Genomic DNA, 21,992 nt, shown 5'->3' with positions numbered 1-21,992 from the left:
GCCAACCTAGCAGTTTGAAAGCACGTCAAAGTGCAAGTAGATAAATAGGTACCACTCCTGCGGGAAGGTAAATGGCGTTTCCGTGCGCTGCTCTGGTTCGCCAGAAGCGGCTTAGTCATGCTGGCCACATGACCCAGAAGCTGTACACCGGCTCCCTCGGCCAATAAAGCGAGATGAGCGCCGCAACCCCAGAGTTGGTCACGACTGGAACTAATGGTCAGGGGTCCCTTTACCTTTACTTTAAAAGTTCGGTATAAATCGTTTCCCAATAATTATTTGTGTTATTGGGTTGTTGTTTTTATTCTGATGGTATATGTTATTCTGATGGTATATGTTGTGATCTATTCTGTGAGAATGCCGGGTATAGGACAGTATATAAACTCAGTATATAAGAAGAAGAAGAAGAGTTTGGATTTGATATCCCGCTTTATCACTACCCTAAGGAGTCTCAAAGCGGCTCACATTCTCCTTTCCCTTCCTCCCCCACAGCAAACACTCTGTGAGGTGAGTGGGGCTGAGAGACTTCAGAGAAGTGTGACTGGCCCAAGGTCACCCAGCAGCTGCAGGTGGAGGAGCGGGGAAGCGAACCCGGTTCACCAGATTACGAGTCCACCGCTCTTAACCACTACACATCACTGGCTCTAATAATAATAAATAAATGTGGCCCTTTGCAAATGAAGCATACCCTTCCAAAAAGACCACAAAACTCTGCCTGCTTCTTCTACTGGCTCCCTCGCCTGGCATTGGAGGGCGGCCGCGGTGACGGCTGAGGGGTGGGCCGCCCCGGCGGTGGCGCAAGGTGGGTGTTGAGAGCCTCTGGGTGGGCATGGTGAGCCTGCGGTTGGGGAGCGAGGTGGTGTGAGCAGTGGACGGGAGAATGGGGCATTTGGGGGTGAGGGTGCCCCGTCTGGTGGGTGACGGGGTGCCCCTGATGGACGGGATGGTACCCGTGGCGGGCATGGGCCTGATGCGAAGCTTGCTGGCCGGGGATGATGTACTCAGCGCAGCAGCACTCGGTGAACTTCCTCCAGGCTCTGGCCTTGAGGTTGAGTTTCCGCGAGAGCTTGAGAGACAGGGTGGTCTCATTCTCGTGAGACTTCAGCTTGGCGTAGTAGTCGGAGAACTTGTTGTAGAGGATGGAGATGGGCATGCCGTTCAAGATGATGCCAAAGGAGATGCAGCCAAAAGCCACCATGCGCCCCAGAAATGTGTCCGGAACGGTGTCCCCGTAGCCCACCGTAGAGAGGCTGACCTAGAGAGGAGGAAGAGAATGACACAGAACCGAAACAGGATTGGGCCTCGTTTGCAAGCAGTGAAGATGCACGCCTGCCTTGCGGCTCATCGAGAGCATGCCAGAAAGTCCCCGGATTCCTGCATTGTGAGATGGGACCCTTGGGGACGTAGGTGGCGCTGTGGGTTAAACCACGGAGCCTAGGACTTGACGATCAGAAGGCCGGCGGTTCGAATCCCTGCGACGGGGTGAGCTCCTGTTGCTCGGTCCCAGTTCTTGCCAACCTAGCAGTTTGAAAGCACACTGGTACAAGTAGATAAATAGGTACCGCTCCAGCAGGAAGGTAAACAGTGTTTCCGTGCGCTGCTCTGGTTCACCAGAAGTGGCTCAGTCCTGCTGGCCACATGACCCGGAAACTGTTCTCCGGCTCCCTCGGCCAATAAAGCGAGATGAGCGCCGCAACCCCAGAGTCGTTCGCAACTGGACCTAATGGTCAGGGGTCCCTTTACCTTTTCCTTTACCCTTGGGGGTCCGTTCCAAGCCTGCAATTCTATGAGACAATGCACCCAAATCAGCTTGGCTTGTTCCCTGCCATCTCGTGCCCTAAGCACCCAGTGAGCTAAGCCTTTTTTATGCCCACTCCACTAGGTAAAGGTAAAGGAGCCCTGGGGTTGTGGCGCCCATCTCGCTTTCAGGCCAAGGGAGCCAGCGTTTGTCTGCAGACAGCTTTCCTGGTCATGTGGCAAGCAGGGCTAAACCACTTCTGGCGCAACGGGACACCATGACGGAAACCAAAGCCCACAGAAACGCCGTTTACCTTCCCGCCGGAGTGGTACCTATTTATCTACTTGCACTTTGACGTGCTATCGAACTGCTAGGTTGGCAGGAGCAGGGACAGAGCAATGGGAGCTCACCCCATTTGTGGACTCAAACTGCTGATCTTCCGATTGGCAAGCCCAACAGGCTCAGTGGTTTAGACCACAGCGCCACCTGCATCCCTAGACCCGTTTTGCTCAGCATCCCTTAAGCACCAAGCAGATTGCTGTGGTCTGCAGGAGGCAGGGGCATAGCGTGTGTTGCCTGTGCCCGGGGCAAGGCTGGGTGGGCTAATGGTCTGATTCCACACGATTAAATCAGGAGCAGGGGGAGGTTGAGACGGGTGGGCAAGGGCTACTCATCCATCACCTGATTGACCCATGTCAAAGGTGACCCACAGGCTTAGGGTGTCAGGGATTGGTAGGATGCAGAGGAATGCTGGGAGGAGCCAGCTGGGATCCCACAAGGGAAGAAGTTTCAGAGCCTGGGGACTGGGGGTGGGACAGCAATGAGCGGTCAGAGAAGACTGTGAGGAGGTTTGGAATCTGAAGAGGCAACAGGGTTTAGTGAGCTGGAAGAGTCTGCGACAGAGATAAGTCCAAAATCAGAGGCAGAAGCTGAAGCAGGGGAGGAGGGAGGCCAAGAAGCAGAGAAAAGACACAGGTCTCTCTCCCTCCTCCTTTGTGTCCCAGAACCCAGAATGAAGAGAGAGGAGCAAAGACAGGCACGCAGGCGCAGTCTCCAATTGCTTGGGGGGGGGGACCCTGGAGAGGTGGAGACTGACGGCTGGGGGGGAGGCAGGGACCTTTAGCCTTGGCAACTGCTTCATGGAGGCAAGACCTACCGGATATGAGTTGCTGTGCTCATTAGGCCTGACACTCTTTATTGCTAACAAAGAGTTAACTCCAGCCTGCTCGGTGTGATTTATTGCTGGCTCGCTCCCTGGGTCTGTTTCACCAGGGCATTATCCACAGGGGGCGCACTGTTAAAGCAGCACCCGGCAGGGTTGGACCCCATGACCATCGGCTGACGCCACCCAGTGACTGGCAGCGGGGCGTAGTTTGGGGAAAACGGCCAAACCGGAACCCCCCAAAAGAAGAAGAAGAAATTTTATTTATATCCCACCCTCCCCAGCCGAAGCCGAGCTCAGGGCGGCTAACAACAATAAAATAGTACAACATTCTAAAAACATTTCATTATAAAAAATAATTAAAATCAAATTGATGGCAACCATTGGGCTAGAGTTCTGTGGGGATTACCAAAGGAGGGGGTCAGACTGTGCCTTGGCCAAAGGCCTGGTGGAAGAGCTCTGTCTTGCAGGCCCTGCGGAAAGATGTCAAGTCCCGCAGGGCCCTAGTCTCTTGGGACAGAGCGTTCCACCAAGTTGGGGCCACAGCCGAAAAAGCCCTGGCTCTAGTTGAGGCCAGCCTAATCTCTCTGTGGCCTGGGACCTTCAGGATGTTTTTGTTTGAAGACCATAAGTTCCTCTGTGGGAATGGAGGTTTCGCCACCTGTGGAACAGGTAACCAGAGGCACTCTACTCACCGCTGCCCACCACCAAGCGCTGGGTATGCTGGTGAAGTTGGTGCCGGGGACATCGTGCTCCACGGAGTGCATCAGCGCTGAGAAGGTGAAGACGCCCATGGCGATGAAGAGGAGGAGGCAGCAGACCTGCTGGTAGCACTGGCGGATGGTGAAGCCGAAAGCCCGCAGGCCGGTGGAGTGGCGCGCCAGCTTGAGGATGCGGAAGATACGCATTAGCTTGATGAGCTTGAGGACCTTCCCCAGCTTCCCGACGCTGCGCATCTTGTGCAACTCCTCGTGGTACTCCGTGTCTCCCTCGCCCAGGTTCTCAAAGAGGAGCTGGATGTAGAAAGGGAGGATGGAGACCAGGTCGATGGCGCTGAAGGCCGCCCGCAGGAACTGCTGGCACGAGGAGGCAGAGATGAGCCTCATCAGGTACTCCAGGGTGAAGAAGATGGCGCAGACGGTCTCCACGCGCTCCATGCACTTCTTGCTGGTCTTGTGTTGCATCTCCTCCACGGTGCTGAGCGTCATGCCCACGATGGAGACCAGCACGCAGACGCTGGACATGATGGCGATGATCTTGGCCGGGATGGAGGAGAACGGGTTCTCCACCAGGTTCCAGATGGCCTTCCGGAACGTGCCCAGGAACATGCCCTCGAAGTTCACGTCGCTCTCCAGCGGCTCCAGCTCCGCTTCCAGCTCCCGTTGGACCTTCAGGTATTCGGCCATCTCGTCCTGCTTCTCCTCAAAGAGGATCCGGCAGCACCTTTGGGCGTACTTCATGTGGACCCCCCAGTACTCGATCTCCTCCACAAAGTTGGCCGGGCAGAGTTCCTGCATGATCCACATGACGCCGCTGCGGTAGAAGTGGAAGACGTAGTGGAAGATGAGGGGGTCGCGGTCGAAGAAGTATTCGTTCCTCGGGACCGAGTAGTCATCACAGAGCTGCAGCTTCTTCATGGGGTCGGTGGCGACGGCCAGCTGTCCGATCCTGGTGACGGGGTACCTGGCGGCCACTTTGCACGCGATCTGGAAGCATTTCCCGCCGACGTTGAGGTTCAGGAAGTAGCGGTTCCTGCGGGGAGGGATGCTGTGGCGTTCCTGGGCCCTGTCGGCCACGTTGTGCATTGACCCCCATTGCTTGACCAGCCTTTCCTGAGCGAAGGGGATGTAGACTTCTTCCTCTTCGGGAGTCAGGCAGCATTTCTTGTAGTCGCCGATTTTCAAGTTGGCTGAAAGGCTGGACCGTCTGTTTATGGGCTTCCTCATCGCTCTTGAGTGGTGCTTACAGACTGGGGTCTCCCGGCTGCTAGGAGAAGCCCAGTTCCGGGGCTCCCCGGTCCTGCTCCCATTCAACGAGTGCTTGGGTCAAACGCCTCCGAACAGCTACTGTGTGTGCACAGTCTGGCTTAACCCCCTGAGCGTTCCCCCCCCCCGGCTGCTTCTGCGACAGAGATGCTGGGTGTATCTGGAAGAAGCTATGCCCAAGCTTCTTAAAACGTTAATAAGCTTATGGGGTTAACCTTTCAAGTTAAGAAGCTATTTTTGGAAGTCGGGTCTTCCTTTGATTTATCGGACGCTCCCATCTCCCACGATGGGCACTCTATCCTTTAAGTGCTTTTGATCCTTAAAAAATTCCAGTACATAAAACCTGCCTCCCAACCTGTTGGGACTTTAAAGCCAGCTGTGGAGAAGCTCTTGCTCTCTGCAAACTTTTTTCTGCACGGGGCCGGTCCACTGTCCTTCAGACCTTGTGCAGGGCCGGACTATATTTTGGAAAAAAAAATATGAGCGGATTCCTATGCCCCACAAATAACCCAAAGATGCATTTTAAATAAAAGCACACATTCTGCTCATGTAAAAACACACTGATTCCTGGACCGTCCGCGGGCCGGATTTAGAAGGCGATTGGGCCGGATCCGGCCCCTGGTTTGCCTACCCATGCTCTAGATCAGCCTTTCTCAACCTGTGGGTCCCCAAATGTCGTTGAACTACAACTCCCTTCACCCCTAGCTAGCAAGGCCAGAGTTCAGGGATGATGGGAGTTGTAGTCCAACAACATCTGGTGACCCACAGGTTGAGAACAGCTGCTGTAGATGCAACTTATCCCTGGCCATTCGCCATGCTAGCTGGAGCTCATGGGAGTTGTATTTCAACAGCACAGAGGCTTCTGCTGCCTGCCTTCCATCAATCAATCAATCAATCAATCAGTCAATCCAGGAAGGGGCTGCTGTATGACAGCCGTCAGGTTTCAGGGTTCTGCCCAACCAGTCACGATAGTTATGTGCGACTTTCAGTAGCATAGAGTTGGAAGGGAACCCAAGGGTCATCCAGTCCCAACTCCCTTCAACGCAGGAAGCTCCTGCAGCCAATGGGAAGCTGTGCGCGCCTCCTCCGTGCCGGAAGGAGCACCGGAAATGGCGTCTGCGCATGTGTGCGTGTGCGCTCCGGCCCACCGCGGCGTCTGTGGGACCGTGGACTGGCCCAAGCTACAAAAACTTTGCAGACCCCGATGTAAAATACGCAGGGATTTATGGTATGCAAAATGAACCACAGAAAGAGAAGGGAATAATAATAAAAATAAATAAATAAATAAATAAATAAATAATAATAATTTATTATTTATGCCCCGCCCATCTGGCTGAGTTTCCCCAGCCACTTTGGGCGGCTCCCAATCAAATGTTAAAAACAGTACAGCATTAAATATTAAAAACTTCCCTGAGCAGGGCTGCCTTCAGATGTCTTTTAAAGATAGGATAGCTGCTTATTTCCTTCACATCTGATGGGAGGGCGTTCCACAGGGTGGGCGCCACTACCGAGAAGGCCCTCTGCCTGGTTCCCTGTAACCTCACTTCTCGCAGGGAGGGAACTGCCAGAAGGCCCTCGGAGCTGGACCTCAGTGTCCGGGCTGGACGATGGGGGTGGAGACGCTCCTTCAGGTATACTGGACCGAGGCCGTTTAGGACTTTAAAGGTCAGCACCAACACTTTGAATTGTGCTCGGAAATGTACTGGGAGCCAATGCAGATCTCTCAGAACCGGTGTTATGTGGTCCCGGCAACCACTCCCAGTTTTCGGATCACCTTCCAAGGTAGCCCCACGTAGAGCGCATTGCAGTAGTCCAAGCGGGAGATAACCAGAGCATGCATCACTCTGGAGAGACAATTTGCGGGCAGGGAGGGTCTCATCCTGCATACCAGATGGAGCTGGTAGACAGTTGCCATGGATACATGCGCCTCCATGGACAGCTGTGAGTCCAAAATGACCCCCAGGCTGCACACCTGGTCCTTCAGGGGCACAGTTACCCCATTCAGGACCAGGGAGTCCCCCACACCTGCCCGCCTCCTGTCCCCCCAAAACAGTACTTCTGTCTTGTCAGGATTCAACCTCAATCTGTTAGCCGCCATCCATCCTCCAACCGCCTCCAGGCACTCACAGGGAAGTCATTGATTAATGTCTTAATGAATATTTTGATATGTAAATTATATCATCATGTATGAGACAAAGCTTAGAGGCCGGTCTGTTGCACTGTAGCAACAATTCATCCCTCATCTGTCTCAGTCTGCTCCCTCTTTCCAAGCCATACTGAGGGGAAAGGTGTTTCGCATTATTTCCAAAATTAACGCAGCAATCCCTCCCCCCCACGCAATTCGGTCCTCACCTTATTATCATCAGAGCCACATTTAAACAACAACTTTAAATTGCAGAGATTTAGTTTAGTTTTTGTAACCATCAGCCCAATAACGATAGGCCGATACTGGAAATCCTCACTGAAATCTGGTTAAATAATACAGTGGTACCTCGGGTTAAGTACTTAATTTGTTCCGGAGGTCCGTTCTTAACCTGAAACTGTTCTTAACCTGAAGCACCACTTTAGCTAATGGGGCCTCCCACTGCCACCGCGCCGCCGGAGCACGATTTCTATTCTCATCCTGGAGCAAAGCTCTTAACCTGAAGCACTATTTCTGGGTTAGCGGAGCCTGTAACCTGAAGCGTATGTAACCCGAGGTACCACTGTATTTGGAATGTGGCATTCTCTCGGAACGCTTTACTTGCCACAGAAAGGTGATTAAAGGAACATCAGGGAGGGACACTTGTTTTGAGACTTGGTTTCCTTTCATTTCCTTTATAAATGAGACGGAAGATAACCTTCAACACAAGAATCTCTGTGGATGGATCCCAGTCTCACTTCTTCCTTCTTCTTCCCAGAACACTCTGCTAAAAACTCTGTTTTCCGGTCACCTCACACCCAGTTACCCTGACAGTGCCAGCACGTAGCCCCGGCTAGAAGTATGACCATCTTCAAAACATCCTCAAAACGGATATTGTAGAATTGGAAAACACTGAGCAACATGGTATTATATCTTTGTTTTGCTAAGTTAGTATGAAATTGTTAACGTTTCGCTATGTTTTACGCAAAAAATATTGTAGTTTCTTTGTTCTAAGCCATTTTGGGCATGATTTGTGAAAAAGCAGCATACAAATAAACCGAATGAATGGAAGAAAAAAAAGAATCTCTGTGGAGAGACTACCAGAAATAATAATAATAATAATAATAATAATAATAATAATAATAATAATAATAATTTATTATTTATACCCCGTCCATCTGGCTGAGTTTCCCCATCCACTGTTTTCCTTGTGTACTATGTACCTACATATGAAAGTTAATAATAAATCCCTGGGCAAGTTACTGTAGTTATATGTAGTTTAGCTCTTGTGTTAAAGTGAAAAACAACAAAAAATGTATCGGCGGGGTGGTGAGAGAGAAATAAGGGAAGAAAAACCAGAAGCTCCCAAGTTATTTTTTTCTCCAAAAAGTTTTTTTTTTAATCTTTTACAAGTTTCCAGAGTTGATTCTGTGTCAAATGCTTAAGCAACGGAGCTGTTCCAGCTGGACATTTTGAGACATTTTAGGACAACCTATGGGGTTTTATCCCCAACAGCAAACTGGGCTCCCCCCTCTTTGGCCTGATTCTCACAAGAAACGGATGCAGCCATGGAGATTTGTGCAAGGGAAAACACTGTGCTTGCACGAGGTGACCTGAACAAAGCACCGAAAATTACAGCTTGAGCCTGGGATGATTAGAAAAACCGTTTTTGCCACACAAGGATGCTTGCTGCGTGCAAAACTAGCATGGCAAAGGAATGTGCCATGGCGATTTTCTTCTGCTGCTTTTTGCCACAATTGGTGGGAAAAGAGAAGCAGAGTGTACTGGGGGAAAATGTAGGGAAAGGTTTTAGCCAAACTGCAAATTGCCCTGTGTAGAGGAAAAACAACCTAAAACGGCAATTCAAATATGCATTTGATGCAGTTTCCACCAAAGCCTACTGGATAATAATGCTGTTTTTATTAACGCACGCCCCACATTTTCCAGTACCCTTTTGAACCTCTGTTCATAGCTGCAGTGGCTAAACTCAGCAGCTCTTTGCCATGGAAGATCAAGGAGCCAGAGGGCAGAAATAAATACGTTTTGAGATGACAAGGACCAGCGACAGGGAGGTCTCCCTTGAGAAAGCGATTGACCTTCTAACTCGGATGTGCGCCTGAAGTTCTCGACTGAAGGCACCTGTTGAAAGGTGAGCAGCAAGTGAGCCCGGCAGGGACTAAAAGGCTGACCGTTCTTCTCAGAGGATGTGTTGAATCAGACGCCACGCTTCTGAAGGCAGGCCAGCTCTGGAGATCATAAATGAAATTATTGGTATCCATGAAACACCAATCATTTCTTAATTGAGGGGAAATCTACCGTATTTTTCGCTCTATAGGACGCACTTTTTCCTCTCCAAAAATGAAGGGGAAATGTGTGTGCGTCCTATGGAGCAAATGCAGACTTTCGCTGAAGCCTGGTGTGCACCAACCCCTCTCGCTCTCTCCAAGCTTCAGGCAGCTATCCGCAAGCCTTCGGAGCGCGGTGGGAGTTCCCGCTGGGCTCTGAAGGCTTGCGGATAGCAGCCTGTTCTGGGGGCTGGGGTCGGGGGAAGCTCGGGCTAAAAACAAAGCCGTGCGCAGCTTCTCCCGGCTGGAGAGGTTGTGCGTGGCGAAAGAGGAAGCCAAGACAGCCAGCGGGATGGAAGAGTTGGAAGGCGCCACAAGGAATGCAAAAATCTGTTGCCCAACGTGGGCTCGAACCCACCAGCCTGAGATTAAGAGTCTCATGCTCTACTGGCTGAGCTGGGAAGAGGGTTCAAGGAAGAAGCAGGTTTAATAAGGGCACTGGCCTGCAGGTGAACATTACTGTGTCCAGTTCTGGGCACCACAGTTCAAGAAGGACACTGACAAACTGGAACGTGTCCAGAGGAGGGCAACCAAAATGGTCAAAGGCCTGGAAACGATGCCTTATGAGGAACGGCTAAGGGAGCTGGGCATGTTTAGCCTGGAGAAGAGGAGGTTAAGGGGTGATATGATAGCCATGTTCAAAGATATAAAAGGATGTCACATAGAGGAGGGAGAAAGGTTGTTTTCTGCTGCTCCAGAGAAGCGGACACGGAGCAATGGATCCAAACTACAAGAAAGAAGATTCCACCTAAACATTAGGAAGTACTTCCTGACAGTAAGAGCTGTTTGACAGTGGAATTTGCTGCCAAGGAGTGTGGTGGAGTCTCCTCCTCTGGAGGTCTTTAAGCAGAGGCTTGACAACCGTATGTCAGGAGTGCTCTGATGGTGTTTCCTGCTTGGCAGGGGGTTGGACTCAATGGCCCTTGGGGTCTCTTCCAACTCTATGATTCCATGATTCTATGAAGAGAGAGGGGGGAAATGAGTCAAATGCGTAACTCAGGTGTACCTCGAAGGAAGGAGTCTCTCAAGGCAGCTGTTTTGCGATCAGCTGCTCTGAACCGTGATCCCACTTGAAGCTTGCCAGATGTCTCGCTTTCGCACGGCTCCAGGCGGAGGCAAAAACAGCAGCCACCACGACAGCCAGGAACGCTACGGAATGAAGAAGAGAGAGGGATAACAATAACAACAACAACAACATTATTATTATTATTATTATTATACAGTGGTACCTCAGGTTAAGTACTTAATTTGATCCGGAGGTCTTTTCTTAACCTGAAACCGTTCTTAACCTGAAGCACCACTTTAGCTAATGGGGCCTCCTGCTGCCGCCGCAGTTTGATTTCTGTTCTCATCCTGAAGCAAAGTTCTTTACCCGAGGTACTATTTCTGGGTTAGCGGAGTCTGTAACCTGAAGCGTATGTAACCCGAGGTACCACGGTAATAATAATAATTTAATACTCTGGGCCCACTCTGGGCGGCTTCCAATGGAATATTAAAATACAATAACCCATTAAACATTCAAAGCTTCCCTAAACAGGGCTGCCTTCAGAGGTCTTCTAAAAATCTGGTAGTTGTTTTTCTCTTTGACATCTGGTGGAAGGGTGTTCCACAGGGCGGGCGCCACTACCGAGAAGGCCCTCTGCCTGGTTCCCTGTAACCTCACTTCTCGCAATGAGGGAACCGCCAGAAGGCCCTTGGAGCTGGACCTCTGTGTCTGGGCAGAACGATGGGGGTGGAGACGCTCCTTCAGGTATACTGGACCAAGGCCGTTTAGGGCTTTAAAGGTCAGCACCAACGATTTGAATTGTGCTCGGAAACGTACTGGGAGTCAATGTAGGTCTTTCAGGACCGGTGTTATGTGGTCTCACTCCCAGTCAACAGTCTAGCTGCCGCATTCTGAATTAATTGCAGTTTCCGGGTCACCTTCAAAGGTAGCCCTGTGTAGAGGTGCAACTGCAGCAGTGGCCAACAACAGCTTTCCCCGGTGGACCAACTGTCCCCCACCCCACCCCAGTTTTCTGTTTGTGGATATGCACAGCATCAGTAAGGACGGGGCAAAGCAAACAGGTGTGCCCCACTCCCTTTAACAGCTCCCCCAGCCCCAAGAAAGGCAGCTGCATCACCATGGCCAAGGTATGGTTTCCTGTGCACGAAAGTGTCAGGAAAAAGCAGCAATGCGAGAGCGAGCTGCAGGTGGCTTGAATGCAAAACAGGATGTGAGTGTTTGGGACTGTACCGTGGGAATGAAGGGGCAGTCTATTCACTGTTCTGAGCACCGGATGTTAGCTCAGAGTGTCATGTGACCTGTACTGGAAGTACAGGGGTGGGTTTTATCTCTCTACTGTTGGAGTCTGATGAGTACAGACGTGTTTCTCTGTACTGCTGCAAAGACAGAAATAAAGACATGTAAATAGAATTCTGTCTGTCTCTTTTCCCCCCCGGGGGAGGCAGGGAGGAGGGAAGAGTGGTGTGTCCCTCTCACGCTTGAGGAGGATCGCCGATAGTGACCTAGCCTGTATCCTGCCGGGAGACGCAGACGGGAAGGTCAACAAGGATCTTAAGCCGGGTGCCTGGAGAGTGGCCAGTTTCCTCTGACTGAGGCTTAAGAATCCGACAGAAAGATCATTGCAAATAAAATATTCAAATGGCTGTTCTCCCTGCCAGAAACAGGACTAACAGTTTCCGCTCTGTGGGTGTGCAACCGGTACGTGTGCAAACGAGTGTCTGCATATGCAGGGTGCCAGCGATTTGGCCCCAAGAGGATTAGTCAATGATGGAGATGACAGAATATTTAGAATTAGCCAAATTGACAGATCTAATAAGAGAAGAACCAAAAAGCGAAGTGAAAAAGGAATGGGAGTGTCTAAATGAATACCTTAAAAGCCAAGGTTCGAGGACAGAAACCTGGCTGAGTGTGGAATAACCTTGTGAAGTGAAAGGGTAAGAAAGAGGGATTTATATCTGGATGCTAGGATAGAGATGATAAGGAAAACAGGAAGACACAATGAGAGGTAAAGGAGGTGCTGTGGGATTTGTGGAAGTCAATGTTTTTTTTTAGTGTTTATAGTATTAACTTGTAAGATATGGATTTGTTTTGGTTTTTTTAATGTCGGTTTTTGTGTTTTGTTATTTTTCGATACTTTTCATGTTGTTGTTGTTGCATGGAAAATACTAATAAAAATTATAATTAAAAAAATAATAAATAAATAAAATAAAATGATGGAGATGACACCAGCCCCGCCAAGTAAAAAATGGTTAGCCACCTTTGGCAAAGAGTAGGGCTGGGAAACCTACCGTATTTTTTCGTGTATAGGACTAGGTTTTTTTAATCAAAAAGTTAGGTTTAAAATTGGGACTCGTTTTATACACGGGGAGTGCTGAGGGGTGTTTTCTTAATTTGGAGTCCCCCCAAAATAGGAGAGAGTCTTATACATGGGGGCATCTTATACACGGGAAAATACGGTATTTGGTTCTGCAGGCCAAATATCGATCAGGATTGGTGAAAGTTGAAAGAAGGGTGAGGCTGCAGGGTTCAATCCTGTTTTTGGCAGCAGCCAGCAACCTGCAGGTGCAAGGCTGGCATGCATGGTTTTGGGGAAATGGCCTGGTGGGCCAAATCTGGCCGGCTTAGGTTTCAATAAGAAATGGCTCACTATTAAACACCAGGCAGATGGAAGAATGCTTTTGCCGTTACGACTCACCGACGATGGAAAGAACCACCAAATCCGCAGGCATCGCACTTCCAGGGACAGGCACGCCATCTTAGAAACGAAGGCAAGAAAGGGAAGGGAAAAAAGCACACCATATGCAGATTAATTTTTAAAAAATAAGATTTGAGTCTCATGTTGCAAGACGGGGTTTAAACGTGGGTTTCGAGACCCCAAATAGGACCCTCCAACTTCTAAGCTTATAATACAGTGGTACCTATTTATCTCCTTGCACTGGTGCGCTTTCGAACTGCTAGGTTGGCAGGAGCAGGGACTGAGCAATGGGAGCTCACCCCGTGGTGAGGATTCGAACCACCAACCTTGTGATCGGCAAGCCCTAGGCTCTGTGGTTTAACCCACAGCGCCACCCGCATCGCTACCGAACTTTTAAAAAAGCATTTAAAAAATATTTTGCTAAAAACCCAGAAGCATTATTGCCGGGGTTATTAACAACATAAGTTTCCAACACAGAAATTTGTTTCTATATGCTACAGCGGCCGGCCGCGTATTATTAGTGCAAAAATGGAAAACAGATAAAGTGCCAGCGAAGGAAGACTGGCATATTAAACAGTTAGAATATGCAGAGTTGGCAGGGGTGCCCTCTAGAATAAGAAAACAAAATGATGAAAGATATGAAGAGGACTGGATGCTATTTATGGAATATATGGGAAAGTATTATAAGCAAAGAATTTACCTAGCAGGATGGTAAAAGTTTTCAGCAGAGTAAGAAATAAATAAAGTATATAAAAGCGGTTGCGATAGATGGGGTGAATTAAGAAAACACGAGGGAAAATATTTATTATTTCATAACAGGTAGATAGTTAAGGGGACGCGGGTGGTGCTATGGGTTAAACTACAGAGCCTAGGACTTGCCGATCAGAAGGTCAGCGATTCGTATCCCCGCGACGGGGTGAGCTCCTGTTGCTCGGTCCCTGCTCCTGCCAACCTAGCAGTTCGAAAGCACGTCAAAAGTCCAAGTAGATAAATAGGTACCGCTCCGGCGGGAAGGTAAACGGCGTTTCCGTGCACTGCTCTGGTTCGCCAGAAGCGGTTTAGTCCTGCTGGCCACATGACCCGGAAGCTGTATGCCGGCTCCCTCGGCCAGTAAAGCAAGATGAGCGTTGCAACCCCAGAGTCGGCCACGACTGGACCTAATGGTCAGGGGTCCCTTTTTATGTTTTAAGGCATTGCACCTTTTCATTGGTTTTACGGTTCTATTTCTCTGCAAACCGCTTTGAGGTTTATGTTTTCTCTAACAATCAAGCAGCGTACAGATTTTGCGAAATAAATAACACGGATAAATAAATTTCTGTGCAGGTGGGGAATAAAGGCCCTGGGGGTCAAAAAGAAGCTGATGATGCATAGCGATAATAATCATTAGGAACTGTGAGCCTCAGAAATTCAGTGCATGGCCATGTGCAGAGTGTACTTCCCTCACCAAACTTTATACAGTGGTGCCTCGCAAGACGAAAAGAATCCGTTCTGTGATTCTCTTCGTCTAGCGGTTTTTTCGTCTTGCGAAGCAAGCCCATTGAAGGATTAGCGGATTAGCGCTATTAGCGGCTTTTAGCAGCTTATCTGCAGATCGGATCAGCTGATAAGCGGCTTAGTGGCTTAGAAAAAGGGGGGGAGGGGAAAAACCCCACAGGACCTCGCAAGACATTGTCGTCTTGCGAAGCAAGCCCATAGGAAATTCGTTTTGCGAAGCACCTCCAAAACGGAAAACCCTTTCGTCTAGCGAGTTTTCCATCTTGCGAGGCATTCGTCTTGCGGGGCACCACTGTATTTAATAAGATGACTCCACAACATAATGGTGCTTCTTATTTAGGACACTTTTATGGTGCCAATACTAATATACAGTGGTACCTTGGTACTCAAACGGCTTGGCTCCTGAATAAATCAGCTCCCGAACGCCGCAAACCCGGAATTGAGTGTTCCAGTTGCCAAACGTTTTCAGAAGCCAAGCTCCTGAAGCCAATCAGAAGCCGCGCCTTGGTTTTCGAACCGTTTCGGGAGTCGAACGGACTCCCGGAACGGATTAAGTTTGAGAACCAAGGTACCACTGTACAGTGATATTTCCCCTACATTCCAAATACCATATTTTTCGCTCTATAAGACGCACCAGACCACAAGACGCACCTAGTTTTTGGAGGAGGAAACAAGAAAAAAAATATTCTGAATCCCAGAAGCCAGAACAGCAAGAGGGATCGCTGCGCAGTGAAAGCAGCGATCCCTCTTGCTGTTCTGGCTTCTGGGATAGCTGCGCAGCCTGCATTTGCTCCATAAGACACACACACATTCCCCCTTACTTTTTAGGAGGGGAAAAGTGAGTCTTATAGAGCAAAAAATACGGCAATTTGGGGTGGTGCTGGGGGAGTCAAGGACAACTTTATATTTTAAAAAAACCCTTTTAACGTGAAGCAAGCAGAGGCAAAGGGGAGGAAGCAAAAGTATTCTGGGTCAGCTAAAGGAGGGGGTTACGGTAGAGATGGTTGCCAGGATACCTGTTTGCCCCCTAAAGCAGATTACTGCACAGCTTACCTGTCTGGGTGGCTGGTGGCGTTACCGAAACCGTTGGGAATTCCAGAAGGCAGCCTCGTTCATCCCTCTCGTCCGGACAATCAGAATGGCCGTCACACACAAACGCCAGGGGGAAGCACTCTGCCCCTGGTTCGCATTGAAACTCGTCCTTCGGGCAGGCTGGCGAAGTCGTGTCTACCCGATGCCCGCAGGTGTCTAAGGACTCGTCGGAATTGTCCGGGCAATCGCCGTGGCCGTCACAGATCCTCTCCAAGGGCAGGCAAGGGCCGTCGCTGCCACATCGCCTCCCGCGGGGTCCGCACGAGACGTTGGTGGCCCGACAGCCTCTCTCGTCGCTGCCGTCGCCGCAGTCCCGCTTCTCGTCGCACCGCTGGCACAGCGGAACCTGTCCGCCGTCCTCGCACCGGAAACTCCCGAGGGTGCAAAGGAAACGTTCTGAATTGTGAAGGGAGAGACACACAAACAAACACACAAGAGCGTCATTTGGGAGACCCAGAAGGATGGTCAAGCAACTCCAGCAGCTCAGCTATGAAAGAGGCAGGATTTAAAAAGGTAAAGGTCCATTAGGTCCAGTCGTGGCCGACTCTGGGGTTGCGGCGCTCATCTCACTTTATTGGCCGAGGGAGCCGGCGTCCAGCTTCCGGGTCATGTGGCCAGCATGACTAAGCCGCTTCTGGCGAACCAGAGCAGTGCAGGACCTTCCCACCGGAGTGGTACTTATTTATCTAATTGCACTTTGACGTGCTTTCGAACTGCTAGGTTGGCAGGAGCTGGGACCGAGCAATGGGAGCTCACCCCATCGCGGGGATTCGAACTGCCGACCCTCTGATCGGCAAGTCCTAGCCTCTGTGGTTTAACCCACAGCGCCACCTGCGTCCCATTAAAACAGTTAAAATATGAAAACGGATTTCAATACAAAACCAGCTTTTTTCAAAGCTTGAAATGGAGTTTCCGGCAAGAAGCTGTGGCCCTGAATCATTCCTGAATCGCTCCACGCTGCAAAATGCTCTCGCAGACCCTGCTTAGCCTTGTTTTACAGTTGGGTGCTATAAAACTGCAGCTTTTGTAGGGTGCAGTTATGCCGGTATTGCTGTTGCTGCTGTCGCTGCCAAGTTTTGATGAGACCTTTTATTGTCTGCGGTGCTCCTGTGTTGCCCGGGAGCCCTTTCCATTTATGCCTTGCCTCTGCCAAAAGCGAATGACCACGACACCTTCTTTCCTGGCACAATTCTCCCTGGAATGGATCCCTTAGGCAGGATTTACAAACACTCAGCGCCTGCTAAGAACGTCCTTGTTTAGTTCAGCCGCTTAGAAAAGCTGGTGTGCATTTCAAGCTGCTTCAGCATTTTAAGCTTCTTGTTATGTTTTAATATATTGTAAATCCTTCCCGATCTTACCTTTTTTGCAATATTTTTTTTAAAAAAAACATATCAAGTGGCGTGCAAGTTTTTGTGAATTAAATGTATAAATAAATTGGTCACACCAAGGTAATTTGAAGCGACTTATGACATATAAAAAGGGACGCGGGTGGCGCTGTGGGTTAAACCACAGAGCCTAGGACTTGCCGATCAGAAGGTCGGCGGTTCGAATCCCCACGGCAGGGTGAGCTCCTGTTGCTCGGTCCCTGCTCCTGCCCACCTAGCAGTTTGAAAGGAAGTCAAAGTCCAAGTAGATAAATAGGTACCGCTCCGGCGGGAAGGTAAACGGCGTTTCCGTGCGCTGCTCTGGTTCGCCAGAAGCGGCTTAGTCATGCTGGCCACATGACCTGGAAGCTGTACGCCGGCTCCCTCGGCCAGTAAAGTGAGATGAGCGCCGCAACCCCAGAGTCAGCCACAAGTGGGCCTAATGGTCAGGGGTCCTTTACCTTTACCTTATGACATATAAATGAACGTATCTTGAAGCTGGCATAAAAGTGGGGGAAACATCCACACAAAGAAAAATCTAAAAGGTAAAGGATGGCAATATTTCACCCAATCGAGGCGACAGATAATTAAGAGCCAACGGCCTGACAAAAAAGATATGTTTTGGCTTAAAACCTAAAGTTATGTAATGATGGCACTAGGGAAGCCTCCCTGGGGAGAGCGCTCCACAAATGGGGAGCCACCACTGAAAAGGCCCTGGGTCATGATAAAATAAAAGCACATAGAGGTTTTACTAATCATTTGGTGAGAAAGGCCCTATTTGAAGTTTGGGAAAGAAATAAAACAATAGTAACAGCCAAAGCTCCCTGGTGGCTATTGCCTATAGAGTCATCAACCATGCATAGAAATAATATGAAAGACAGTTGGCTAACATATAGGGAACTCGTAGAACTGTTCTCATGTTGCCACTCTCTGGAACTCCTAATCACAGGTTATTTTTATGGGCAAAGAAAAAATATCACATGTTATTAGAACTGGACAAAAGTTTCAACCACAGTGGGGTGGGGGGTGTTTTTTTTTTCTGGGTACAATCAGGATTATTTTTTCCAACACCCCTTCTTGGAATTTTCTTATCGGAACAGGATTTTAACAGAGGACTTTGGCTGCACATTCATTCATAATAGGAACAGCGGGGGTGTTTTTTGGTTGAGCATAATAAAGGTTATATATTTAGTATCCCTAGGTGGGATTTTTATTGGAACTGGGTTTGAATAGAGGGCTTTAGCTGCACAGAAATAAAAATAAGCTCTGAAATATCACAAGAATGAAGAAACAGCAAGGTTGTGGTTTAAGTGCCAAGTAATATTTTTTTTTGGCAGGACAAGAAATATCAGTAAACGATGCCAATGAACAGGGAAGGGTCTGGAGACCTAAAGCAAGCAGTGACGCACCCTTATGTATGTATGAATACATCGAGGGTGGGGATGGGTGTTGTCAGGTGGGTTGTACCCAGTAATTCCCAGTCAGAGTAGACCCACTGATAGACATAACATGGATTCCTGCACTGCAGGGGGTTGGACTAGATGTCCCTCGGGGTCCCCATTATTACAATTTCAGTTAAAATGGACCCGCTCTGAGCAGGTGTAACATAGGACCTAGCCTAAGGAGACGTAAGACCTGGGTTCAAATCTACACTTGGCTCCCCCCTCCCCCTCTTTCCCCCTATTCTTCCTAACGTCTCAACAAATGAAACCGATTTGTAAAAAAAAATATGTGTTACGTGGGGAAAAAATACGAGAGAGAGACATTGCACATACCTTTGTAAATCAAGAAAATCTTTAATACAAATACATTTTTTTAAAAAATCAGCACTCGGCCATGAAACTTGCTGAGTGACCTTGAGCCAAGTCGCTCCTGCTAAGCCTAATCAGTCGTGCCAAAGAACAGAGAAGAATCATTTATTCAGCCTTGACCTCTCCCATGATAATAATAATAATAATAATTTATTATTTATACCCCACACATCTGGCTGGGTTTCCCCAGCCACTCTGGGCGGCTTCCAAAAGAATATTAAAATACTATGATACATCAAACATTAAAAGCTTCCCTAAACAGGGCTGCCTTCAGATGTCTTCTAAAAGTCTGGTAGTTGTTGTTCTCTTTGACATCTGGTGGGAGGGCGTTCCACAGGGAGGGATAATTGCATTCATTAAATTAAAAAGACTGGCTGCAAGTTTCCTCAGACAGCATCTGAAGCACGCAGCTTCTACCCAAAGACTCCCAGGATCTATAGCACCTCCGAAAAGGGTGAGCTACAATTCCCAGTACCTCGACAAAGGTGAACTACAGTTCCCAGGGTAAAAAAAAAATTGGGGAGGGGGAGCCATGTGCTATAAGATGTACGATGTGGATGTACCCAATTACTACCTGTATAGCTTAATGGTTAATGCCTTAGGGGTGCATCTAGCTTCAGTCCTACTCTCGCTGAAGTCCTACTCTCGCTGAAATTAATGGAAAATATTGACGTGTGCCTGTTGTCTTTGTCCATGGAGTTTTCTTGGCAGGGATACTGGAGTGGCTTGCCAGTTCCTGCTCCAGGTGGATTATGTTTGGTCAAAACTCAACACTATGACCTGTCCATCTTGGGTGGCCCTGCACGGCATAGCTCATAGCTTCTCTGAGTTATTCAAGCCCCTTCGGCACGAAGGATAATATGGTCTGAAGCTCAACATTAAAAAAAAGAAGATCATGGCCACTGGGCCCATCACCTCCTGGCAAATAGATGGGGAAGAAATGGAGGCAGTGAGAGATTTTGCTTTCTTGGGCTCCATGATCACTGCAGATGGTGACAGCAGCCACGAAATTAAAAGACGCCTGCTTCTTGGGAGAAAAGCAATGACAAACCTAGACAGCATCTTAAAAAGCAGAGACATCACCTTGCCAACAAAGGTCCGTATAGTTCAAGCTATGGTTTTCCCAGTAGTGATGTATGGAAGTGAGAGCTGGACCATAAAGAAGGCTGATCGCCGAAGAATGGATGCTTTTGAATTCTGGTGCTGGAGGAGACTCTTGAGAGTCCCATGGACTGCAAGAAGACCAAACCTCTCCATTCTGAAGGAAATCAGCCCTGCGTGCTCACTGGAATGACAGATCCTGAAGCTGAGGCTCCAAGACTTTGGCCACCTCAGGAGAAGAGAAGACTCCCTGGAACAGACCCTGATATTGGGAAAGATGGAGGGCACAAGGAGAAGGGAACAACAGAGGAAGAGATGGTGGGACAGTGTTCTCGAAGCTACCAGCATGAGTTTGACCAAACTGCGGGAGGCAGTGGAAGACAGGAGTGCCTGGCGTGCTCTGGTCCAGGGGGTCACGAAGAGTCGGAAACAACTAAACGACTAAACAACAAATTCAAAAGACTGGCTGCAAGTTTCCTCAAACAGCATTTGAAGCATGCAGCTTCAACCCAAAGACTCCCAGGATCTTTAGCACCTCCGAAATGGGTGAAGTACAATTCCCAGTACCTTGACAAACAGTTCCCAGGGTAACTTTTTTTTTTTGGGGGGGGGGAAGCCATGTGCTATAAGATGTACAATGTGGATGTGCCCAATTACTGCCTGTATGTTGTTGTTTAGTCGTTTAGTCGTGTCCGCCTCTTCGTGACCCCCTGGACCAGAGCATGCCAGGCACTCCTGTCTTCCACTGCCTCCCGCAGTTTGGTCCAACTCATGCTGGTAGCTTCGAGAACACTGTCTCACCATCTCGTCCTCTGTCGTCCCCTTCTCCTTGTGCCCTCCATCTTTCCCAGCATCAGGGTCTTTTCCAGGGAGTCTTCTCTTCTCACGAGGTAGCCAAAGTCTTGGAGCCTCAGCTTAATTAATTAAGTATAGCTTAATGGTTAATGCCTTAGGGATGCACCTAGCTACAGTCCTACTCTAGCTGAAATTAATGGAAAATATCGGCGTGTGACCATTAAGTTCTCCTCTTGGTAGAACTTAAGTTGGCTAGGCCCCTGGAGGTGGGAGTTCTGTCCTCCATTCATCCATGAAGCTGACTGGGGCCCATTTGGGCTTTACTAGCTTAATAATAATAATAATAATAATAATTTTTTATTTATATCCTGCCCTCCCCAGCCGAAGCCGGTCTCAGGGTGGCTAACAACAATAAAATAAATAATAATATTAATATTAATTAATTAATTAATAATAATAATAATAATAATAATTTTTTATTTATATCCTGCCCTCCCCAGCCGAAGCCGGTCTCAGGGCGGCTAACAACAATAAAATAAATAATAATATTAATATTAATTAATAATAATAATAATAATAATAATAATAATAATAATAATAATAATGTGGCCTACTTCACAGGGAAACAAAAATGGGGAAGAAGCAGGAAAAGTTACCCCACCCATGGAGGGAGGGTGGGTTATAGACACATAACACGTGACCCCAAATTCTAGCATTATCATTCCTATGTATTAATAACAAACACGCTTTATTCTTGTTTATTTCTCTCCTCAGCCTGAAAGTGCAGGCCCCGTCTCCATGGCAACCCCAAGAGGCCCCGCCCACCACCCCGCAACCAATAAAAGGGCGAGGTCACAGGGGGAGGGGCGGGCTCAAGCGAGCGTCCAATCGGCGCCTTTCCGACAGCCGAGGCGCGCCTGGCCAATCGGCGCCGGCGGTGGAGGTGGGCGGGACCTGAGTGGAGCCCCCAACGTGCATTCCAGCCCAGAAAGGGTCTCCTCGCGCATGCGCGGGTTGTGCTCACCTGCGTCTATAGCGGCGGCTGTTAGGAGCAGCGAGAAGAGCAGCGCCCGCTCCATGCCGAGAGTGTCCTCTGCGCCTGCATTGGAGTCCGCCGGGGGAAAGAAATACCGCGTGGGGAGTGACGTCACCCAGGCGGGTCAGCTCGCTCCGCCTTCTCGCGCATGCGCACGCGGGCGGCGGACCCAGAGGGAGCGGCTAAAACTACATCTCCCGTCAGCCCCTTCGGGCAGGGACAATGCCATGGGGAGATGTTGTTGTTGAG

At 49.1% G+C, this 21,992-nt stretch overlaps 2 protein-coding genes across 3 annotated transcripts; both read right to left on the bottom strand.

Annotated features, from left to right (window-relative positions):
- Window positions 1-705: 705 nt before the first annotated feature.
- LOC309523228 (potassium voltage-gated channel subfamily V member 2-like) lies at window positions 706-4,962 on the bottom strand. The gene is made up of 2 exons (XM_082207029.1): window positions 3,593-4,962; window positions 706-1,252 (listed from the first exon to the last, which is right to left on the bottom strand). Exons 1-2 carry the CDS (start codon window positions 4,841-4,843, stop codon window positions 722-724), a joined length of 1,782 nt encoding a protein of 593 aa, XP_082063155.1. The 5' UTR covers window positions 4,844-4,962; the 3' UTR covers window positions 706-721.
- A 3,943-nt stretch (window positions 4,963-8,905) lies between these two features.
- LOC309522981 (uncharacterized protein) lies at window positions 8,906-21,992 on the bottom strand. 2 transcript variants are annotated; one of them, XM_082206752.1, is made up of 5 exons: window positions 21,732-21,989; window positions 15,598-16,032; window positions 13,051-13,110; window positions 10,356-10,498; window positions 8,906-9,250 (listed from the first exon to the last, which is right to left on the bottom strand). In XM_082206752.1, the coding sequence occupies exons 1-4, from the start codon at window positions 21,784-21,786 to the stop codon at window positions 10,374-10,376; spliced, it is 675 nt and encodes a 224-aa protein (XP_082062878.1). In that variant the 5' UTR covers window positions 21,787-21,989; the 3' UTR covers window positions 8,906-9,250; window positions 10,356-10,373. The 2 variants fall into 2 exon arrangements, with proteins under 2 accessions (XP_082062878.1, XP_082062879.1); XM_082206753.1 differs by lacking the exon at window positions 13,051-13,110 and having other exon boundaries at window positions 21,732-21,992.

Source organism: Podarcis vaucheri (assembly GCF_965113315.1).
Source record: "Podarcis vaucheri genome assembly, chromosome: 18".
Taxonomy (NCBI): Eukaryota; Metazoa; Chordata; class Lepidosauria; order Squamata; family Lacertidae; genus Podarcis; species Podarcis vaucheri.
The sequence above is the reverse complement of the archived record's forward strand: the minus strand, read 5'-3'. Positions and strand labels throughout refer to the sequence as shown.

What these genes read in the sequence shown, in the direction of transcription:
- LOC309523228 (XM_082207029.1), bottom strand. Translation starts at nt 4,843, where the DNA reads ATGAGGAAGCCCATAAACAGACGGTCCAGCCTTTCAGCCAACTTGAAA. An exon ending in GCGCTTGGTGGTGGGCAGCG is followed by an intron (nt 1,253 to 3,592) that starts GTGAGTAGAGTG and finishes CCTCCTCTCTAG; the next exon opens with GTCAGCCTCTCTACGGTGGG.
- LOC309522981 (XM_082206752.1), bottom strand. Translation starts at nt 21,786, where the DNA reads ATGGAGCGGGCGCTGCTCTTCTCGCTGCTCCTAACAGCCGCCGCTATA. An exon ending in AGCCGCCGCTATAGACGCAG is followed by an intron (nt 16,033 to 21,731) that starts GTGAGCACAACC and finishes TTCACAATTCAG; the next exon opens with AACGTTTCCTTTGCACCCTC. An exon ending in GGTGGTTCTTTCCATCGTCG is followed by an intron (nt 10,499 to 13,050) that starts GTGAGTCGTAAC and finishes TTCATTCCGTAG; the next exon opens with CGTTCCTGGCTGTCGTGGTG.